Genomic DNA, 23,623 nt, shown 5'->3' with positions numbered 1-23,623 from the left:
GAAGTCTGGTTTGTTTGTTTTTTTTTTTTACGGATGTTTGAAGCAACACTCCGGTGTGACACGATCTGAAGTCTGTGTTTACTAAAAGGATTCATTTATTCAGTCTCTGACTTGTTGTTAGGGCTACTACACATCCATCCTACCTTTCGCTTAACAGTAGCTAATGTTTAAAAAAAATGCACTCTCTTTGCAAGAGATCCGCAACTAAAGTCTACCCTTCTGTACGGCAAGACGATTGCCGTACAACATCTTACACTAAACTTACACGCGAGTGTGCGGAGGGGGGACAGTTTTGTTCCAAAACGAACATGTTTTTTGTTGTCAAATAATTTATGTACAGCAGTTTGGGTTTGGGCTGTAGGTGCGATGCGAAACGAAATGGCAAGATTCTGCAACAAATCGACGGGTTGTAGACTACAACAAAAAAGAACAAGAATGAAATGCATAATCTAGACTAAAACTGTACACTTTGCTACATTTGCCTTGAACCACAGCAACTGGTTTATCCTTCCGATGCGCAGTTACAGTTGAATCTCCTACTCCCTAACCCTAAACACGCATGCTCGCATGCATCGAAGATCGCAAGTAAAATCCTGCGCGTGTAGTAGACGCGTCATCACCCCCAGTCTCCGTTGAGGCACGCGTCCACGTCCCCCTATTGCCGCTCGTCAATACATCGACAATCACGAACATCTAATTTTACGATAAATAAGGACTAAACAGTAAACGGTACGCTTACAGCTACGAAGTAAGTCGAGATTTTAAACACCTATTCACACACACACACACACACACACACACAGTGGGTAAAGCCTTTGCGGGGCAACCGAGGATCATACAAACTAGTTAAAGCTTTTCACAAACAGGGCCGACGGTAGCCGACCTTCTCCTCCCTCCTCTGTATATACAACAGGCATGGCTTCAGATGCGCGTGATCATGGACATGGGCACGGTGCGCAGGCTGCGGTGGACGCGCACCGGCACGTACCCCCCGTTCGAGACGGTGCCGCCCGCGTACGGTGACCGCTGCCCGTGCTCGCTCGCCCCGACCGGCCCGGCCAGATCGGGGCCGGGCGTCCGCACCAGCCCGACCCCGTGCTCGGCCAGCACGCCCGCACACGGCCGGTAGGTGTAGCACACCTTCTGGGCGGCTTTCGGTTTCGGCTTGTCCACCGTCCGGCTGCGATACGGGCTGGCGGCACCGCTGAGGCTGCGCGACGAGCTGCGGCGTCGGTCGGCGTCTTTGTAGCGGCCCTCGCGCCGAACCGTCGGCGCGCCCGCCTCCCCGAGCGACCGGTGCTCGAGGCGCCGACCGGCGCCCCCACCCCCGCCAAGCATGCTGCAGTCATCCAGGGGCCCGCTGGGGCGCGGTTTGCCGCCCCCCTTCAGCAGCATCAGATCGGCCGCCGCACTGTAGCAGCCCGGCTGGGCGGGGCCCTTCTTCCCGCCGGGCCCGAGCTCGGTGTCGGAGGGCTGGCGGGACCAGAGCCACACGCCGACGCTTCCACCCCCGAGCAGGGTCAGCGCCAGCCGGAGCACCGTCGGCAGGAGGGAAAAGTGGGGCTGCACCCGCTGGACGCAGCCGTCGCCGGGCTCGCCGCCCGCCGGGCACGGTTCCAGCTCGTGGTCGACGCGCTCCAGCATCATGCAGACGGTGGCGGACAGGGCGGGCAGCAGGTAGCAGACGGCGAACAGGAGCACGCGGCCGAAGACGCGCCCGAGATGGGGCGCCCGCTGGTTCCAGCAGTGGCGCAGCCGGGCGAGGGCGGCGAGCGCGCAGCTGACCAGGGCGGTGCCGAGCAGCAGCAGCAGCAGCACGGGCAGCTCGGTGAAGCCGCGCGCGGTACAGAACCCGGTCAGCTCGAAGCGCTGGATGTGGCCGCGCAGCAGGGCGCCGATCGGGGCCGCGAACGGGACGACCCACGCGAGCACGTGGAACAGGCCGGACTTGCGCTCGAGCGCCTCGCACGACCACTGCTTGGCGGTGCTCAGGTACCAGCAGAGGCCGAAGATGAGCCACCAGGTGCTGGCGCTCAGCAGCAGATAGTGCTTGAGGATGTAGTACGCCAGACACTGGGAGGTGATGGTGCAGTCGGAGCGCAGGTGGGTGGCGGTCGCCGCCGACGGGTGGTGGCCCGGCGCGTCCAGCAGCATCAGCTCGACGGCCGCCTCCAGGCGGCGCGGGCTGTGCAGGATGGTGCGCTCGAGGTAGCACAGGCCGAGCAGGTTGTAGCAGAGCGTCATGAACAGGATCGGCCGGTCCGGGTACTCCAGCTTGGACGCCTTCGCCCAGAACGAGACGAGCGAGGTGAGCGTGAAGATGAAGCAGACGGCGGACAGGACGAGCGTCCACAGCTCGACCAGCTCCTTCTGCCGCTGGCTGTACAGGGCGTCGATCGTGGGGCCGCACCGCGGCACACACCGGTCGTACTCGAGGCTGTAGTTGGCGGGACAGGGACTCCGGGGCGCTGGGCCGCCCGCACCGTCCACCGGGAGGGGTCCGTTCGGCAGCAGCAGCGAGTTGATCCGATCGGTCCAGCTGGCACCGTCCACCAAGCGCTGTCCACCGGCGGTGGCTGTCGAAGAGCCAGCTCCAACACCACCACCACCACCACCACCGATCACCGTGTGAGCGACTCCTCCAGCACCGGCAGGGACGGTGGCGGCGGCTGCGGCGGCGGCGGCGGCCACTGCCGCGTGCTGCTGCAGCAGGGAGGTGAGGTTCGAGATCGACCATCCCTTCACGACCGACTCGACACTGTCGTGGGTGGTGGGGGGCGATGCTGTACCAGCAGTACCACCGGTCGTCGCCACCGGTAGATGATAGGTCGGGCCGGAGGGACCTGCACGCTGCTTGATGCTGCCCGTTGCGTCCGATGGCACCTGTGTGGATGATAGGGACCGAGTCGTAGAGGGTGAGTATACAGAGCAGTCGAGAATGCGACCGAGTAACGTACCTGCATGCACAGCTCGTGCTTCTCGGGCTGTGGTAAGGCGCGGCAGTCCAGATACGCCGGCCAGAGCTTGCTGTGGGCCGGATCGCTGAAGCAGTCCTTGCGCACCTGCTCGCACAGCGAGCGGCACGGGTGCACCGGCCGTGGGGCCGTTGGCGAGCAGAGCGGGAAGAGCGAGGAGCAGAACAGGAACAGGGCTTGCTTCGAGCAGCCGGAATCGATTACCGGCCTCAGGGAGGTGATCTGTCGAGTACAGCAAGTAATAATGGAACACTGTTACAAGGAGGAGAACGCAAATGGGAAGACTCGACAGGGTTTGGGAAGGCGAGAGATAACTTCAGAATTTCTGCTAAATGTCTGCGTATGTTTTGCTTCAAGAATTAGTGCCCAGAGATCCTACTCGAGTCTTCTTTACTACTGCAGACCCCGATCAAGGATCAGATCTACAGCTAGAATGGTTGTCAGTTGTATGGATCTTAACGAATACGGTATCAGATGACACATATCTCTGGCACTGGACTACTGCCTGAGTCATTGAAATCGACTTAAATCCTTGAGCAGTGTTTAGAACGACTAACTTTGATAAAAATATGGCAAGGAAGGAACATATTGTACATACAATTCAGATAACTGCTGATGTAAAAACGCTACATCTGATCCGATTTACAGAGCCGAGCAATCCCCATCTCCAAATAGATGCCGCTTGCGAGGAGAGCAGCATGCGGTGAGTGGCCAGAAATTAGCATCCAATAGGACGCTATGAAGTTGCAAACTGGGAAACGGTAGCCGCAACGTAGAGTTTGTACCATACATAAAGATCTTAATCGTTAGAGTGATACTTCATGGTTCAGGCTAGTTCAAAAGGGTGCTGCGTAGCATGACAGTTTAATAATATAAGCCCACACATCTCCAAATGGTTGCTTCAAGGAGAGTATTCTTTCAAGTGAAGAAGTATAGAGCATATACTCGTAATTTGCTCGTTTAGAAGCTCCAACTCCTGAATTAGTCCTACTGCCGTGTGTCTCGCTGTTTAAAACGCACTTCAGAGTCGAACCAAATTTGACATAAGCAAACGGTAGCTGATGACAAGCAGCAAGCAGAGATAGGTGCCCTTAAGCAGTAATAGGTAAATGTCTATGCCGTTAGTTTAAATCAAAACTTCCAGAGAACCCATATTACCTGTATTGAGGAGATGGACTTCTTTCTTAGTGCATCTTGAATATGCCTCACAATATATCTTGTGCCCTTAATGGTTCTCCGTTTTGCATTCAAAGTTCATATCTACCTATTTGGTTGCTGGAAATTATGACTTGAAGGTTCTTTTCATCGTGCTGCTGTACTTTAGTGAAAACAATGGTAAAAGTTGTTAGATACAAAGCCTGCTGCTAGCTACAGCAAACAAGATGACTTCTTTGGTTCAGATCTGTTGCGATATGAGCAGTGCAGTCTGAAAATCTGAATGTATGATGTGATCAGTCAAGCATTCCATCCTGCATTAGGTTCAGGGCGAACTTTTCTTTCAATTGTGCTGTTGGAGTCCGCACAAGCAGGAACAAACAATGCTAACCATGGAGATCACGTTACCGTCCATCGCAGTACATCTTTTCATTATTATGGACCAAATACCATAGCTCAAGCCAATAAAAAAAAAACAGAACAAAGTACAGAATAGATGGAGTTGAAGAAGTGCGGCAATGTCTCAATTCTCGCATAAGCTCGGGCACTCATTACGGACCCAACGGGCCCGGCCGTGTGTACCTATTGTCAACGTTAGTCGAAATGATTAGCGTCATCAGTTGCCGGGACTCGGGCACACCGAATGTCCGAAGCCCCGGGGAAGGGAGTTTGCATGAGAGGACAACAAAAACGGACTCGAGCTACCAGGCCCACGACGCGCACAAGAATGTAGCTTGCGGGTAGCCGGGGGGGGGGAACGGAGTGCGGCGCAATTTTTCCTTCCCTTTGCTTAATGCGCGCTTAGCGAAGTGGATGGAAGGAATGATGTATTATAATAATGCTATTACACCCTCTTTCTCTCTCTCCCTCGCTTTCTCCTATCCTCCCTTCCTGCAGCTTCTCATCACACACACACGCGCGCGGATCATAACCCTTCAGGTTCGTCAGCATACTGGCTGGCGGGTTGGCAGCTCCACGTAGCAAACCACAATGCTTTTTAATGCTCCGTTCTCGCCCGCCGAACGGACGGACGGACAGCAAAATGGAGAATGGAATGGAACCAGACGCAAACGCCGATACCGCGGCGATGGTACGGGGTGTAATGTGTTGCGGATGGGAAGTGGGCAACGTCGAAGCCGCACGCCACCCGTTCTGCTGAGGATGACGATGATGATGCCCTCCCGTGCGCTGTGCTGCGCGGCACACGGGTTTTGGCGGCACCGTTCTTTCATCTTGGTGGTTTCCATTCCACCGCCATGGCGGGGCTGGCTTCCTTTTGCGGCCGCGGAGCACTTCGCGCCGAGGGAGCGTCGTCGCCGTCGTCGCCGTCGTCGTGAGGGTATAGAATTTTAAACACTGATGCCCGATGGTTATAATCTCAGAATTTAAGCGAGTGGGAACGATGAGATGTAGCCCTCTCCGACCGGTCAGGAAACCTGTCACGTTTTGGGTGGGTCGATTGGGGCTCCATGGTTTGGGGGCGGGGGGGGACCTGTACGGCAAAACAAAAAGTGACTCCAGTCTGCGGCATTAAAGTTCGGTCTCCATCGGTGCTTATCGCAGAAAAGGCTTTTTGACTAAGCTTCCCGATTAGGCACCGAAAGTCGTTTATATTCTTTGCGTCTCCAAAAAACATGCTGTCTCGCAAATCAAATCTGCCAACTTGCGAGGTCCTACGCAGATCTGCAGGAGTTCAATTTTCATGGATCACTCGCAGAGATCTAAGGACTTTGTCTCGCTTTGCAGACTACATTCTAATACACTCAACCAAGAAGTAAGATCTTCGCAGGACCTCCTCACAAGCCCAACAACTCATCTTCAGCTTTGTTCAGGCTTCTTCAGGCTTTCTCGACTCCGTCCAACACAGTGCCAGGCATTGCCTTTCATTACTCCGAAGGTATCCAAAACCGCACTCCCCCTCCCCCCTTTCGCTTTTACCCCTGACTGGCAAAAAATCTCAATGTGCTGAAGTTCTTCGAAGAGGTCCAAGAGTTTCCCCCTGCGGGCCTCGATCGCCCGCAATTTTCCACCGCGGCGGCGAGCCTAGGCTGCGCCGGTGTCAATTTGTTCCGCCCTACCCTCGAGCACAGCGTGCAACACTCTTCTCTCTGTCCTCCAACCACCCTCCCGCCCCGCAATACAATCCCTTCGCCTGGAGAGGCGTCCTCATCGCCCCAGTCGCCGTCGTCGTCATGGCTCATGCCTCCCCTTTTAGATGTCTGATCGCGGTGTAATGATGATGAGATGATGGTCTATTAAGTTCAATTATTATAACACCAACCGGCGGCTTCGAGATCGGTTCTGCAACCGGTTTCTTCTCTGCCTGGATCACTGCTCCTCTTACCCTAGATCCCCTTGCGCATCCGCAACGCGTGTTTGCGGGCCCCTTGGCACAGCGAGGCCGGCGCGCCCGCTCTGCTGCGCCCTCCTCGACCATTTTGCTTTATCGTTGTGCCTTTTTTTTCCCCCCGTGCTCTTCTGTTGCTGCTCCGTCCCACTAACCTCTCCGATCTCGGAGCCGATCGTTTCGTCCGTGGAATGGGGCCCGCGAGGGAAAAGATGAAAGAGATAAAATAATGATCTTACATCGCTTCCACCCATTTGATGCTTTTTTCACTGCCTTCTTTTATTTTGATCTTCTCGCGAGGTTTTTTCGTTGTGCTGTTGTGTCTGTTGCCGTTTGTCTGTGTTGCTTTCTTGCGGTTGCCGGACGGACGGCCTGCCGAACGGATGGCGTGCCAGTGGTGGGGACAGGAGAAGAAAAAAAAATACCGAAGAGATTTCTGCCTTTTGCTCCATTGCCCCATTCTTGCTCCATGATCCGATTTTTTGTTTCTTCTTCTGAGCACCAGCCCTCAGCCCACTTGTCCCCAAAGTCTCTCTCTCTCACTCTTGCGCTCGTCAATCCCTGCGGTCCTGTTCAAAGGCCCTTTCTTTTCGATTGCTTTCGATGAGGTTGGAGATCGCTTTTGTGTGTGTGAGTGTTTGGCTTTTTCAACTCTTTTAATCAATAGTTCCTCTTCCTCGTGCTCTGCCTGAGCTCTGACTAAGTCTACCCCACCAGGCACGCCAGCCCTTATCGCGCACGCCCTGATACTCCCCCCCCCCCTCCCACCCTTCGCACATTTGAATCCACTCGCCGGGGTTCATTAAATTCCGATCAGTCGAGTCTTGCCAGCCCAAGTCTTGAGCCGATTAAGGAAAAACCACATCCACCGCAGCTTCCACAAGGGATAAGGCACTTTCGGCGGGTTAGTCGACGGGAGAAAAGCCGCATACGCAAACAATTAATACAATGGGTGCGCGAGACCTTTTTTGTTGTGGCTGCTCTGGAGCTCTCGGGGGGAGGCGGCAGCTAAGATTAGTGCCGGATAAGCTTTGCGGAGTGGGGTTGTTCGGATTTTGCTTGAGCATTTTGGGGGTTTGTCAGAAAATCTCGGTACCGCGGCATGTTGATCGATTTCCATCATCAATTACTGAACGGGGCGTTCTGACTCTGATGGTTTAAGAAGGTTATAGAATGGCAATCAACTTGGGCTGTCTTGTACACCAAAATGCCAATAGTTTGAGCTTTCGTCAGAGAAAGAACCTTAGACTGCAGAGTTGTTATTCTTGTGCTTGAGGTCGTCATCAGGTCGCGTTGACATCCAGAGCTCGATTGGAGGTAGAGTCTTGTAATGATCAATGCATTGGTCATGATGTCACAACATTGACATTTGAGAAGCAATATTCACGAGATACTCGTCAGTTGGCAAGGAAGTCATCCTATGACATATCCTTAGATGCATCAGGCAGGCAAACAGTTTCCCAAGGTATCCTTCCTTAATATTTCTAATCTTCAATTAGTTGCTCTGCTTCGTCTGATCCAGAGTGAGAATTCCCAGTTATGTAGGATGATGCGCTATATTGAGATGAGTCAATAGGCATTCAGAACCTTGTTAACACACTCCATCTACCCTAGACATTCCATCTAGACGTTCTGGAGTTTGAAGTAACGGCAAAGAGCTTTAATGTACATAGTATATTTATCAACATATCCCAAACATATCCGCTTGGGTTCAAAATACTCAAACTTCATCCAAGCTTCTACAAACTTTCGTTCGCGGTACGGTTGGTACGTGCTCCACGGTGTTCTTCCTGTACAAGCGCCTGCAACGCCCAAAGCGCGACTCGTCGCGAAGACTCTCGCCGTAAGAACGCCCGGTCGAGGGACGTCAGTAGTGTGTGTTGTCTGGCCGTGCCTCGAGCCACAGCATAACCACTCACACGCACGTGCAGTAATCTTATCAGCAAGAGTATGCTTTTCCATTAGCACGCTGGCTGGGCCGCTGGCGGTTTCTCTCATCTTTCCCAATACCTGTTTCCGCCCCTGCCCGATCCCGCCCATATCGTAGCACAGACAAAAAATAAAAATAAAAAACGATTCTCTGCCGCGAGAGTACGTTCCACTTAACATACCTCGCTAGCGGTAGCGACGCTAACGGGGGTAGCGGTCGTCCAGACGCACTGAACGCTCGAGGACGACCACGACAACGCACGTAAAGCGCTCTATCTGGCCAATTAACTAACCGCACCAGGCTCAAAGAAACAAATGAGCATTATTAAGTAAATCCAACCAAAAAATAAGAGGTTGAATGTGTCCAACCGGTGGGCTGTGAATCAGTCAGTCACTGATATTACGCTTCACGCACCGGAGACGCTGTCAGCTAGAGAGTTGAGGAGTGAACCCCGAAACGGTTTGATGACTTTCGTACTATCTCACCACGCGCCTGCATGCCCCAAAAAGCTGTTCCCAACGTTAGTGCGTCGGGGATATGCAGAAGTGAAGCCAAATGCAGACCAGTGTGAGTGCGAGAAACGGCACTCCGTCCGGTTGTGCGGGTGGAACTAAAGTTCTCCAGAGGCTGGCAAAGGCACAACAGAGACCGAAAGCAGAAAGCGAGAAGCGATCGCGGGCGCGCACCATTTCGACACACACACACACACACACACATACACAAATTAATTCGATCGTGAATCGATGCGCGCATCTCGAAGTGCCGGTGCTGCTGCTGTTGCTTGCCGCCTCTTCAGATTCACGCACCGCCGTGGTGCTGGTGGCGGCACTTACGTTCGCCTGGCTGCCCGCCATGCATGTGTGTGGGGCCGGCAGCACTTCGCTTATCTGACGCACATCGCCGCCGGAACCTCGAAAAGCACTCTCTCTAATCTAACCGGTCCCGGGCTAGCGCCGCTGCCGCCACCGTACCACCTTTTTTGGGACGTACAGTTGGGGATGCTGCTCGGCCAGCCAGTTTGGGAGTTCCGCTCCATTTGAGGTTTAGGTGTTTTTTTTTTGGGTTGGTTTTGCTGAAAAAGTGTCTTTTTTGGTGCGATTTGAGGAAGACAACCTCGGGAAGTAGCTCTGGGGACTCTGCTCGAGCAGCACGCTTGGTATTTATAAGCTAGCTTGAGATAAAGTGCTTGAAAGACACATTTTGTGCATCCAAATTTTTGGAATAGTCGGTCTGGGAGAGATACTGAATTTCTTCTCGACAAGATCCCTTGAATCCAATGTCCCAACAGTCCAGCAGGTCCTAAGATATTAGAATGGCTCCAAAGACAGAGTTGGAATTAAGACAGCATTGCCCACGTCTGCGGAATGGAATCTCTTTTGAAAATATCCATCATCTCCTAACAGCTTGTAACATCTAAACTATAGTCCCAGAATGCCCGAGAGTTCTAAGACGCCTCCAATTTCCAATTTTCAACCAAATTCTTTCACAATTCCGAACTTGTGAGAATCTCCCGAACTTGTGTCGTTTGATCTTTCACTTCGTTTTCCCTGCCGAGCACGGAAATAAGATCGCCCACCTCTCCCCAACTCTCCAGAACACCCATCACATTTCAGGGGAAAGTACACATTCACACACATATGGAAAATGCCGCACACTCCAAAGGAAAACCGCGCAAAGCCACCGCGCGCCGCGTGTGCTGTTTATTTGTCTATCATTCGCGCTCCTCTTTCAGGTTTTCTCTCACTCACTGTCTTCTTCCACCTTCCCCAGTGGTGGAGTGTGGATTTTCTTAGCCCTTTGAGGAGGGTTTTTTTCTCTCTTCATCTCGTAAACACAAACAAATCCTCATGCACATCGAAACAGCAGCCCCCCAATGCCCAGGCCGGAGTTTGCTGTTGACTGTAATTTTCTGGACGCTCGAATGACAAAAAGCGCCCTCCACCTTCCCGGGGGAGGGGGGGGGGGAATGTCCGAAAGGATGTCGGATAATTAGTCGGCAGAGTACGCCGAAAATCGTTGGTACGAGAATTAAATCGCTTGAAATGTTGCAAAATACCGGTACGATGATGACGCTGATGTCTGGTCCAGAGCACTGTGCGGATGGCAGGATTGACGAGCCGGACGATTGTGCGCGGTCACCGATCGTGCTTTGATGTTGCCGACGCTCCGCTCCTGTCCCCATCGGTCGAGTTATCTTTTGCACTGGGGAGTGAAATGGTTCGCCGTCTGCCCCGTGTCCCGAGTGCGCACGGGCTTTTAAATGCTGTTTTGATGAAGGGCAAGCAAGCAATAAAAATGCACACACACGCGACGTCCGAGGTGCGCGAAAGAGAGCCAAGAGCTGTGTGACGAGTGAGGCAGTTTCCGATTTTTCCAAACCGATCGCCGCTTGGCGTACCAGAGGGACGCAGGCACGCCACGAGGCACTCTGGCGGGGCGATCGTACACAAGTAAAACGCCGTCCGCCGAAATGGTCGAAAGGAAAAGGGTTATTAGCAGGATTGCCGCGCTGCCGTCAAAATTGGTGGACAACATTTTAAGGGCTCGCGGAAGCCGCACAATGCATTAAACGCTGCATTGCGGTGGAATTCATTTAATGTCCTGTGCGTTTGGTGGTTGGCGGAGGCTGGTGCTGTTTTATTTTTTGCCGATCGTTTCGTACGCATGTGCTTGTGTGTACTATTGATGCATGGCGAATGTCAGCGGCGCTGTCAAAAATGACAGCTCCCGGTTTACTATTGTACGATGCTACTACTAAGCGAACAATAATAAAACAGATCCATTTTGACAGATGCTCAAAATGAAAACATTTTCCCGAAACGCATCGGAATGCGTCGATCCAAAACAAAACCCCTGCTCACTGGCAAAATGGACCATGCAGAAGGGTTTTCGAAACAAAACCAAAACAAAAATTACTTGAAAAAAAAAAAAAACCATCATCCACTCAGTCAATTGCTTGCAGCGCGTCCCGGCCGTCGGGGCATTCGGCCGACCGCATCATCAAACCATTGTGCGGCGTACCGAACAGCAGAACTGGAACAAAAACAAAAATTCCACCGAAAGGATAAAAACGGGAAAGAAAAGGGGAGAACAACATTATCATTATTACCGCACTACCCCGGGGTCGCTACTGCATCATCTTCGACGTTCGCTCGGGCTGTCGCCGTATTGCCGTTGCCGGGCCCCTGGGGGAGCGGTCAGAAGGTTTAACAGAGCTCCGGCCGCACCTCACAGCCGCTTCTCCAGCCTCCGCTGCTACCCCTTTTGCGTGCGGTTGTACGATAATCTTCCTTCCCTTCTTTTATGCATCGCTTTTTTCGCGGACCTTTTATTTTATTCTTCCCTCCTCCTGTGTGTGTGTGTGTGTCGTTATTCGCTCGAAGCTCAGCCTTCAGAGCACTTTGTAATGGAGCGAAACAAACCCCGAATCGTTCAAAAGCATCGCGCGCCGCTGGATGCTGGGGCGAGCTGGTGCGATACAAGAGCGATCGAGCGAGATCGAGCGAGCGACAGACAGTGGTGGAAGCGCAAGAGAGGCAGAAATAATGCGCAGAGGGCACAGAAACACGAGCACCGAAGAAAAAGGATGGAGAGAGAAAAGTGTTCCTCTCCCCCGCTCCCCCCCCCCCCCCCCGGACGCCAGAAAATTAATCCCAAGCAAAAGGCGAACCATTAAAAGAAGTAGAAGGGAGGTGAGCAAAAGCCAGCATGGAATGTGAGGGGGAGGAGGGGGGAAGGGTGCAAGCACAAGGGTACGAGCTAGGGTATGACAGTTCCCCGCAGGAGTGGACGGGGCACCGATGCATTAGGACAGGTGGACGCGAAGTGAGCATAAAGCTGAGAACAAACTCGGGAAGGAGTGCCGGCAGACAGGCGGCAGACCACAAGCGGACGACTATTAGTGCGATCGAATTACGGAACTGGAGCTGCAGATGCAGGTTGATGCCACCAACAGGGAAGGAAGGAGTGGGTCAAAAATTTGCCAAAAGAGAGGGGGGGAGGGGGGGTAATTAAAAATATAAATCAAATACACCGCAGCCTTTCAATTGTGCTGGTCATGCGAGAAAGAGGGCTACGTCGAGCACTCTGCTGAGCTCAGCTCAGAGGGAGAGCTCTTCATTTGCGTGCTTTTGGCGCAGTTATGTCACTCTGCTATTACCAAGACTTAAGATATTTGCAATCTTGGCGAGCTCAAGTACATTTGAACTGTAACGATGCAATGCAACCCTGTCATGATAATTGAGGTCTCTGAGAGCTCACTTGAGGTCTCGATAGCTCAAATTTGAGGTGTGTCGTTAGATCTTAAGGGTAATTGAAAAAAAAAAAAACGAAAGATCTTCTAAAACGAAAACTTTAAACCACATTTGACGTCCTGCAAATAGGTGATGTCTGAGCGAGAATTGAGTGATGGGAGTTTTAGTGAGCTCAGGTGCATTCCCACACAGCTTTTACTGCCAGCTAGTTCACACTCTCAAAAGAGAAGCGCTAATTTTAACACTCTTTTCAACTCGATCACTCGATTTACACAAGCAATCCGTCTCATATATCGTTCCAAACATTTCTCGTTATTAATTCACACGTTTAGGGTACACTTCGAACCAGCAAATGCATCTTCGGTCCGTCCGCTCGGCCAGCGGACAAGATGGTTGCCGCCCATAGTGCGGATCGCGCGCAAAAAAAAAAAAAAACACAACATGAAGCGGCCGGAAAGTGGACGGGATCGCTCTTGAGCGGGTTTTTGTTGGATGGATGGTTACGCCTGGCAGAATGAAACGCACGGGATCGCTGATGGATGTTGGGTGGTGGGGTTGAGGTGGAGGAGAAGCAGTAAAAGGTAAGCAATTTGCGATCGTGGACGGAGAAGATTGTGGACGGTTGGAAAAGAGATGGTACAACGAAAGGTATGTGTGGCTGAGTGTCTGTATGTGTGTGTGTGCACGCGCAAGAGTGTAGCAAGGGCTCCCAGCCGGGGAGCATCAAAAGATCAAAGAACGAAACCGACACTCTGGCACGTTTTTCGAGCCCCTATCGCCTTCCTTCTCACATTCTCGTCTGCCTGGCACTTCATCGTACGAGCGGTTTTCTCTCTCTTTCTCTCTCTCTCTCTCTCTCTCTCTCTCTCGTTTTATCTCTCGCTCTTTTTATTTATCCCTTTCCTTCTCGCGTTCGATTACCCGATTTGCCACGGCTGCTCGCTCTTCGGCCCGCCGGCCCGGAGGAAAGGAAGTCAAGCAAAGACGCTTTTTGCCGTCCCGCTTGCGGACGGGGCGGAATTTTTTCCCTTGATGTACTTTCCGCCCCATTCCGCACAGCGCACGGTCTGGTGGGCACGAGGAAGGGGAGGGGGGGGGGGGGAGCAAAGGAAGGGACGCACTGTTCGCCAAAGGGGTTAAAAAGGTGATCGGCCGTGCCGATGTCTGTGTGCATACGTTAGATCCGTTCTCTCCGCTGGGCTCGGTTGTTCTAGCTGGCGTTACGGGCCACGACCGGGTCCTCGTCCGCAAATATTTCCCTTTTTTGTTTTGTCACTCTTTCTCTCTTTCTCTCTCTCTCTATTTCCCTTTTTTTTTACCCCCGCATCCTCCCTTTCGCAAAATGCTGGCAAAGGTTCGGATTTTTGCACAACGATTCGCTTAAGTTACAAAACTCTCCAAGCGCGGAAGGGTTGGGGAGGGACGGGTGTGCTAAAAAAGGGTTTATGGAAGCCCTTGCTTCGGTACCGTTCCTTTCCTTTACCTTGTGCCTCCCCTCCCATTCCAAGGTGTACTTGCGCGCAAATCCCTGAGCCCCCTCGGGGAAAGATATCGGCTGTGCTAGAAATAATTTTACAGCCGTTCGCTTCAGCGAACATACACCGCCCGGCTTATGAATTCCCTTAAGAGGGTTTGAAATTGGGAACGAGAAGGGGGGGGGGGGGGGCTGTATGTGCGGTATACAGAGAGGGAAAATGTGTGTGTGTGCGCGCGCGCACGAGAGAGATAGAGTAGAAGGAAAGAGGATTACGGGCCACGGGCCGCCTGTATCTCAATGTTGCTTTATTATGTTTACCTAAGCCTTCAAAATCTTTTTTACTACTATGATTTATGCATACCCTTTCAGTCGGGCGCGGTTAGGTTAGTGTGCACCACACACACACAACACACGAAAAGCACTGAGCCGTGTTTACCAATAGGTGTTCGAGATTCGGCACCGGTCGTCCAGTTTTTGTACTCTGTGCGCACTCGATGCCGAGCACTCGAGTACGCAGGCGGAGGAAGCCGCGCAGAGTGAAGCGATCGAAGTGAGAGAAAAATCAGTAATGAACGCTCTCTAATTACGGCGCTCGAATGGTACGATCATTAGCGTGACGACGATCGGCTCTCTCTCCGCGCGCCGGATGCGGGGGGAGATCATGTTCGAGCCTAGGTAGAGAGGTAACACAAAACAACACTTCTCCGGGAGCGCGCGCGCACTGATTTTCTTCCCTTCCTACCCTCCACGTTCGACGCTGGCGGTGAATTGGAATCGAATGAGAAACGTGTGGGGAAAAGAGAGTCTCTAGCTGCCTTCACACGCGCGCCACACAACAAATGTGATAAAAGAATTAGTAATGCATTGTAAAAAGCAAAGAAGAAAAAATGCAAACAAACGTGTGTGTAACGTGAGCAAAATAAAGTGGCGGCCCCGCAATCTGTGTGTGAGGTCCTTTTGAAGTGTTATTTTAATAAAGTAAAGAAGCAAAACAAACTGATTAAACAGCAACGCAAAAAAACTGATAAAAGAAAAGTAGGTTTCCCTCTCTCTCTCTCTCTTTCTCCGTTGGGAGTGCGCATTATTTGATGTCACGGAATATCAATAATCAACCATCATCGACAAATACGTGTATGCCCCGTGCAATTATACCGTCATCTCAGCATCCTGGGGGGGGGGGGGGGGGGTGAAAAACAGGGTCCCCCTCTGCGGGGAAAGGGGGAGCAGTTTGCTGAAGAATATAAAACAAACACAACATCAAAATGAGATAAAACACACGAACCGGCATGGGCGAACGGTGCTGACGAGTGGCAAGACGAGTTGGGCAAAGGTATTGCATAAATATTCGCACATATGGAGATAGGTGACGTAGGGGGCGGGGAGGGGCTGTTGCAGGTCGACCAGAGAAATCTATTGCCATTATTGTGTCACCCGCTCAGTCTGCCTCCCCCCCCCCCAAACTCCGGAGCAAAAACCGCGCATCGAACCCCTTGAGAGGGTGCGCTTTTGTCGGCATCATTTCCGTGCCGCCCTTTTTTTCTGTTGCTGTTTGCCATTGAGTGCGGGCACGGATTGCGGGCGAACAATCGGTGTCTGTGTATGTGCCGCTGTGTGTGTGTGTGTGTGTGTGTGTGTGTGTACGTGTATGAAGTGCCTACAAAATAAGAGGAAGAAACCAGAGTAGATAAAAAAAAGTAGCCGTACGGGGTGCCGGTGTGCCGGTAATGGAATGAGCGTACCGACAAACAGATTCAAAGGGTGTGAAGATGCGGCATGCGAAAAAAAGCACACACGCACACTCGCACACACACACACACACGCACTCACACACAGTAAAGATAAATTTGAAGAAGAAATCAATCGATGCGCAGAGTACGGGTTTACAGAGGGGTGGATGAGGAGAGATGGGGAGGTTTGATTGAGAAATGGGGAGCAGAAGACGCAGCGCCAATGATAAGATAGCATTCCCACCGGCCTCCGGACTCTGGTGCCTGGTAGAGCAACACGGTAGGCCGGCCTGATAGTGATGGAGAGGGAGTCGTTTCGGTGCAGTCGGTGCAGCAAACACCAGATTTAGAACCGATGCTCCGAGTCGGAGTCGATTGCACATTATTAAAAGCCTCTCCTTCGCCTCCTGCAACTCCATACCTCGACTGATTGTCGGGGAAACAGAAGAGGGTTATGGGCCGAATATCAAACCTCTGTCGAATCACAACAACTTATAGGTAGCGACGTTGTTAAAGTTAGTACCGGATGTTTTACTTAACGTTGTTCTAACTTTGTTTCTCTGTAGAGTTTAGTGCAGCGGAAGTTAGTGCTGTAGTTTGATGTTTCCAGGGGCCCTAGACCTCTTTGAAGTTGGTTGCATATGCGTGCAATATGAGCTTACTTTGTTTGAGATATGACGAGGAACGCGACGCGACCTACGCTGCCATACAGAAAAGGGGCGACATATTGCACGCAGATGCGCTGTTGTGCAGAAATAACTTCAAAGGTCTATGAGACACGGGAACTGCGACTATAAACGTACAGTACACGACCTGAGATATGAATCTATTTTCACGCACTTCTGAGCTGTGCGAGAAAATATTTGGCCGGATGTCATTTGCGTAACATCTGACGACCTAACCCGTAAAACCAACAATCATAATATTCTGTACCTCGAAAAGCCTCTACGATCGTTTCCAATTGTTGTTTCCAATGGATACAGAATAGGTCCTTTGATCACTTTTATTATTGAATATGAGCATTCTTTTGCCTACGATTATTGGAGAACAAAAACGATTGGATATCGAACTCCAAAACATCTCAGAGCGAATCTCAAGCAATAACTATTCTATCATTGAATGTTGAATGTTAAAGGGTGCATGATGACAATACGAACTACAAGGACGGAAATTGCACCGACCGGGCAGGATGTCGGTGCAATAAAACTCTCCAGGCAGTAAAAGTAACCTCGAGCGTCCATTTTATAGCTCCGAGGATTATCACGCAGAATGCTTACGCAAGGTAGAGCTTGAAGGCGAACACTGCAAAGATCAGGGACACTTGTGGTGTTGCTTCTACCTCCCAGACAGGATTTAAATAAATGATCGTACATATCATTACTGCGACTGCGAGTTTTATGATCGTGTCAGTGCCGTGTGTGTGTGTGTGATCGTATGTGGGTCGAAGAACACCCAAGCACACTAAAAGCTCCAGGGAAAGAATGATACCGCATTGCACGTACATAGGCCGTATGCTGTATTGGCCTGTTACATTGGATGCCAGAGCTTGTCTCGGTTTTATGTCCAGCGAGGAGCGAGCACACAACCTTCGTCGAGGTGTGAAAATTAGCATTGCTATAACAACAACTCTTTGTTCCTTCCTTTTGCACGGTTGAATCTTATAGTCGTAAAACAAACGAGATGGTCAAGATGCTGTTATTTTTTTTGTAATGTCAACCGGACCTAAATACACTAAAAGGCGTTATTTTTAGCTGTCTGCAGTGGAATAGCATACCAGTTCAATCGATTCACAGACACTGGTGAATGTCTCTGCCGGGTAGCTGCACCGGTAAACTGGCGACTGGGCAGAAGTTTAACGCCATACAAGATCTCTTCTTATAATCTCCTTGCCGGACCACTCGCTTGCCTGCGTTCGACGACTGCGCATCGATCGCGCCGAGCTCCAATAAAAATAAAAAGGATTAAAACCCATCGGCGAGGGCGCATTAGGCCGCGGACCGGTACCGGGGCAGGATAGCCAGCTATTAGTGCTAATTTTCTAAAACATCTTCTCTGCAGCGGGGCTGGAAGTATGGTGGCTCTGGCGGTGCCCTAGCCAAGATCAAAGCCCCAAAAGCGCCCCAAACCGACGCGGATCTTGAGGGCGGTGTGCAGCCAGCCGAGCCAGGATGTTTGCCGACGGTCCCGAGAGGTGCTAACCGACGGGTTCGTTCGGGTCTGGTGTACAAACTCGTCCCGCGAGCAAACAAAAGCTTGTCCCGGCAGCCTGGGACAACCCCCCCCCCCCCTCCCCCCTAGCCATCGTTTAGCGTGAATCTTGGAGCGAAACTTGTGAAATTTCACAGTCTCATCGGCAGTTAAGCGGCTCAGGGTCTTTGCTGCGCTCGCGGTGGTGATCCTCTTAAAAGCCGCCAGCGTGATGCGGTTTCTTCTACCAGCCGTCGTTCTGCCTCCTTTTCCGGCTTTCGCTTGGGCCCAGCCGTCAGACGGAGGTGAGAATGTGATCAATGGCGGCCGATCGGGAACGGGCGGGTTCCAAAACAGTTCATCATACCGGGGTCCACCGTGTGTCCGTGTGGCTTGGTACAAACCGTACATGCAAACAAAGCAGTACTCCGTCCTCGGGGCGGAGGATATACGTGTATATGTAAAATGGAATTTAATATCGTCGTTGGAACGTTTAATCGCAACCATAACATTGGGTTTATGATTTCACGGCACAATAAACGGCGCGCGGCAATAAACAACGGCATTAACATTGGCTATATCAGTGGTCAAGAGAGTTCGGGCTCACCCAAGGAGCGGAAAAGCAATCCTCCTCCCCTCGAGGAGCGCTGGAGGAGACGATGAAAGACGAACAGTTGAAATTGACGATCTGCCTCCCACACTCACACACGCACACGCTCCGCACTAGCGATTGATTCGATTCGGTGGGTGAAGCGAGAGAGGTAGATTGTAAACCGAGATGAGCAAGGGTGGAAAAGTCGGACAGAACACCCGGCACGAAAAAAAGGTTTTTGTAGAGATTTGACCGGAACCAATGGATGGCGTGTTTTTGGGTCTAAGCGTGTACTCACACACAGGTAAGAGGAAAGAGACAAGGAATGCAACTAGCCACCAGAGGCCTGTAGAGTGCAGAAGCAGAAAAAAGGGGTGAACATGAGGAGAAAAAGAGAGAGAGAGAGAGAGAGATAGAGATAGAGAGAGAGAGAGAGAGAGAGAGAGAGAGAGAGAGAGAGGAGCGAAAGGCAAAAAATCATATCTCAGGTGCAGGTCTCGCCCGCGCACCTTCTTTAGGCCCGCGCAAACGGCTCTAACGAACTTTAATAATTTCGTTTGATGTTTTGCCGCCGACGCTGCTGCCACCATCGCCTCGCCGGGGCACCGAAAACCGCAAACCGGTACACGGGAGCGAGACAGACAGAGCGAGAGAGAGAGAGAGAGAGAGAGAAAGAAAGAAGCACGGTGTAGAGGAACACAACCAGCCGATAAAGGAAGCCGCACTATTAACGCACAAAATCGGAAGGTGATGGCGGTAGCGCGCTGTGCGGCGCAGGAGATTTAGGAGAGCAATCGGAATCGGAATGCGGTGAGAGGGGTTGCTGCTGGCTAGGGCGGAAGGTGCAAACAAACCAAAGCTACTCAAATAAATCGGTACGCTGCCGGCGGTGTGCAGGTGTGGCAGGAGGGCTGGAAAGGGCCAGCCAGAAGAGGATAGCAAACGCGCACTCTGTCGCGAGTGTGTGCGAGAGCTGGGCGAGCGGGACGAGACGGGGTTTAGTCGGACGAAAAGATGAACGTGTGACGAAATGTGATTTTGGCCCGTTGGGTTTGCAAAACAAGCGCCAAATGATGCTTTGCAGGGGGTTGTTAAGGCGGGAAAGAGTCATCAGAATTGTCGCTACCGCGGTAGAAACTGTCTGGCGGTGGTATCGATACGCTCGTAAAGCGATGAGTTCCCTCATCGTCATCCCCCTCATCATAAATGTCAAACATTCGCGTAGTAGCAGCTACCGTGATGTCGTAAACGTACGTCCCGAACGATCACACGGAGTTGGCGGGCGAACAAATGCAATGATCTGCCTTATTTTAATGTCGCAAAAACGTCCAACAGCACGACCTGTGTCAACCAGCCTGCCGGGCAATTAAAAAATCCATCGCACCCCGGAGCAGCGCCCAGTTAAACTCCAATAATCCTGTTTTGCCTGCAACTTTTAATTCCCGCAGGAATTACGTTACGACCATTACATTGAAGAATTCATCGCACCCTGGATCGGCGCCCAGTTAAACTTCAATAATCCTGTCGTGCCTGCAACTTTTATTTCCCGCTGGAATTACATTACGACCAGTGCCAGCCTGTCCGGCAATTGAAGAATTCATCGCAGGATCAGCGCCCAGTTAAACTCCAATAATGCTGCCCATCCTGCAACTTTTATTTCGCACAGCGAAGGCAGCCCGCAGGCGCGGTAGAATGCAAATGGCATTAATGAGGGCAATAAAAATCCACAGGATGTCGCCGACGCTGCTCCGCTGCGGCTCGACCGGGTGCATCATATGCATCCGAGTGGTAAAAAATAATTTAATTAGAGCCTTGAATCGCCGCGCGTGGCACTGCAATGATTGAGCCATCCAGGCCGGGATGCAGACGCCGGACGCGTCCCACGAACGCCCAATTGCAGTTGCCAAAGCGTTCCCCTTCCGTCGGACTTAATTATTGAACCCGTGCGTGGGGCACCCCGCCGAGGTTTTCCAATAAAAAAAAGCCGATCGCGCTTTCAACGTTTCAACGGATTTGCGTAGTTTCGCAAATCCCTCGCCAAGAGAACAGCGCAGGGTTTTAGTGTATCGTGGTGCCTTTGGTCGTGTTTAATGGACTTCGATCAGGTCCATCGCTGGCCCATCATAAACGAGAATAATTAAACAGCAGCATGGTGGGGGTGGGGGAAGGGGGGGTAGGTGATGCTAACTGGGGTTGCATTAAAATTTTATGCTGCACCGTTAATTAGCGCTTGGAGTGAGGTTAAGCCGACTTGTTTTATTGATCCCGTGCGAGTTGGGACGCACTTTTATAGGCTGACGAAAGCGGAGCCAGTAGGCAGAATGGCACACAACATACTCTATCGATGTGGATAAACGGTCATAAATAGAGGATTTAGATGTTGAACAGGATTCTGCATGGTTGGATTGGCTTTGGACGAGAAAGATTAAAGATCATGGCCATGACGGAACTACAATGAACATCATGTTTTATCAATTTATGTTAATATCCTTTTATCGTTTTATGGTATCCATTCATATCCGCAGGTATGGGAAAGATCATTCGATTGTAAATGATCCTGGAAGTTTTGGGGTTTTTTTCTCCAGAAAGTTCCAGAGTTCCCAATGCCCACTTATGATCGATTTAATCATTGACCCATCATTTTTATTTGTATAGGATACTTCAAAATTCCTCCAGAACTCTAAAGTCGTTGCTCTATTATGGAAAATTATACCATTAGACATACTTGAATAAAAACAACCCATTCCCAGTCCTAATCGGAACAGATATCTGGATCTAACTAGAACTAGCGATATCAACTTCAATGGAAAAGAAGATCTTCCATATTGGCCACCCCAACTGAACAATAAATAAATAAGATAATCCATATGTATGGGATATTCCTGACATTAGATATTTCCTCCACAACCATGGTGTCTTTGCGCTAATGCTAAGAATTTTACCATTAGATGTAGTTAACCAAAGTATAGCCTATCCCCTGTCCAAAATCTGAACCTAACGTTCATATCAACGTCTTTGGGATGTATGAGATGTATCTTACATTGGAGATTTCCTCCTGAATCATTCCTCTTTACGTTAATACGAATATTTAGACCAAATCACAACTCTATACATCAAATTCAAGATGAAGCAACTGCAAATCCATTTGATGATTGCTGGTATGGCACGCCAGTTTCGGGGTTGATTGGTTGGTTGGCACGGTTGATTGTGAAGGCGTCCATCATCTTCCCAGGCCCCTCGAAGGTCCCACCCTGTACCTGCACGGTAGCAGTACACTTACCAGTCGTTCTGCGTCGAGCCACGTCCGGACGGAGCCGGCTGCCGTCGAGTTGACACCGCCGCCCGGCACCGGCACACTGGACGACAGGTATTGCAGGGCCGTTTCCGGCGCGGACGCGATCGTCATATCGTACACCAGATTCTGACAGGCGCCGACCGCGATACGCTCGCAGCGTAGCTCTTCGCCCGCCGCGAACGACACTACCGTCACGATCGCCACGAGCAACACTTCCGGACGCATGGTGCCCGGTTCGCACCAAACACCAAAAATTGTAAATGAAGGGTTAGATCTTCAGCACGCAGCCTTTTCCCGACCGCAACGTACACCTGTTGTTTTTTTGTGTATTTTTGTTTCGAAATTATTGTCACACTACGGAGCAGGGATCACCAAGCAGACGTTTACACCAGGACGAGCGCGTCCCATTTAGACAGACGGATGCCGGACACCTTCGCCCGGAGTGCCGGCATTTTGCGAACAAGTTTAACACACTCCCACGCCGCACATATTCGGACACCTCACTATAGTCAAACTCACATTATACACACATACACACACTAACGGTTGCACGATAGAACCGATGAGTCCATCACCATCTGGAGCAAGTTTGTCGTTTGGCGCAATTGCCCGCGTACGTTGTTTACTGCTTTGTCGCAAGTCAAAGGCCAAACTAAGCCTCAAGCCCAGGGCAAACGCGCAGGTGTCGGTATCGGCTCGCCGTGTGCGGAGAACCGAGTATGAGGAAAAAAGCGGCCTTCAAAGCTAGGCGGCAAAAAGACGCACCACCGTGGTCCGTGCAGTGCGTTGCGCTACGGCTCTCTCGCTGGGACTGAATTGCGTCAGGCCGGCCGCAACCGTGTATATAGGAAAGAGCACAACAAACAACGCTTCGGCCGACGCTCGACCGTTCGGCAGCCCGATTCGGGTTGCGTTCGGCCAAACGAACTGCGGGCGCATGCGGCATGCTAAGCGTACATGTTGGTCAAAAAGATGATCTACCAATTTTAGCTCGTTGGAATTTGTTCTATATTAACTTGTTGAGGTTTCGTTTGCAATATTTCAGAAAAAAACATTTTCCCATATTTTAATGATTAGAAAGAATCGTGTTTCCTTTCTTTACTTTGTGTTATATCTTTACCTGCTTGAAGCTACAAAGGTTTTTTTCTTCAAAAATGAGAAGAAAAAAAAATTAAAATATGTTATAGCATACGTAATTGAACATTAATCACCCAAACAAACGGTGGGATTGTAGTACAGTCGTCAGGTCGCGCGACTTAATAGCATGCCCGCCGTGGGTTCAATTCCTAGAATGGACCGACTCCCAGTATCAACGACTTGACTATCTATTCGGCTGCTTGGTACTTATAAACAAGTCTCGAAAGCCAGTATAGGGCCGGCATGTTCACGAAGGACGTTAGACCAAATTAGACCAAAGACGTTAGACCAAGTCCCATTGGAATCAATTGCGAAAAAAATAGGAAATCTGAGAATACTATTAATGCCCCTGAAAACCCCTGTAATCGAGCACGTTACGTTTTGCTAAAAATAATAAATATTAAAAGAAATAAAGTCATTCTTTTATATTGCATGTAAACTGTTCTTCCCATTTATATAAGAACTATGCGATGTAAAGTGAAGCCTAATTACAGTTAGCATTTACTTGTTGAATGTTCAGAATCACAGATTCACGCGACAAACCCTGT

General features: G+C 50.9%; 1 protein-coding gene across 1 annotated transcript; it reads right to left on the bottom strand.

Moving 5' to 3' along the window:
* Positions 1 to 77: 77 nt before the first annotated feature.
* On the bottom strand, positions 78 to 23,044 carry LOC121590408 (frizzled-3). Its single transcript, XM_041910068.1, has 3 exons — positions 21,924 to 23,044; positions 2,958 to 3,197; positions 78 to 2,883 (listed from the first exon to the last, which is right to left on the bottom strand). Exons 1-3 carry the CDS (start codon positions 22,161 to 22,163, stop codon positions 922 to 924), a joined length of 2,442 nt encoding a protein of 813 aa, XP_041766002.1. The 5' UTR covers positions 22,164 to 23,044; the 3' UTR covers positions 78 to 921.
* Between the last annotated feature and the right edge of the window lie 579 nt (positions 23,045 to 23,623).

Source organism: Anopheles merus, chromosome X (genome assembly GCF_017562075.2).
Source record: "Anopheles merus strain MAF chromosome X, AmerM5.1, whole genome shotgun sequence".
In the NCBI taxonomy this organism is placed as follows: Eukaryota; Metazoa; Arthropoda; class Insecta; order Diptera; family Culicidae; genus Anopheles; species Anopheles merus.
Note: the sequence above shows the minus strand (reverse complement) of the source record. Positions and strands in the feature narration are given on the sequence as shown.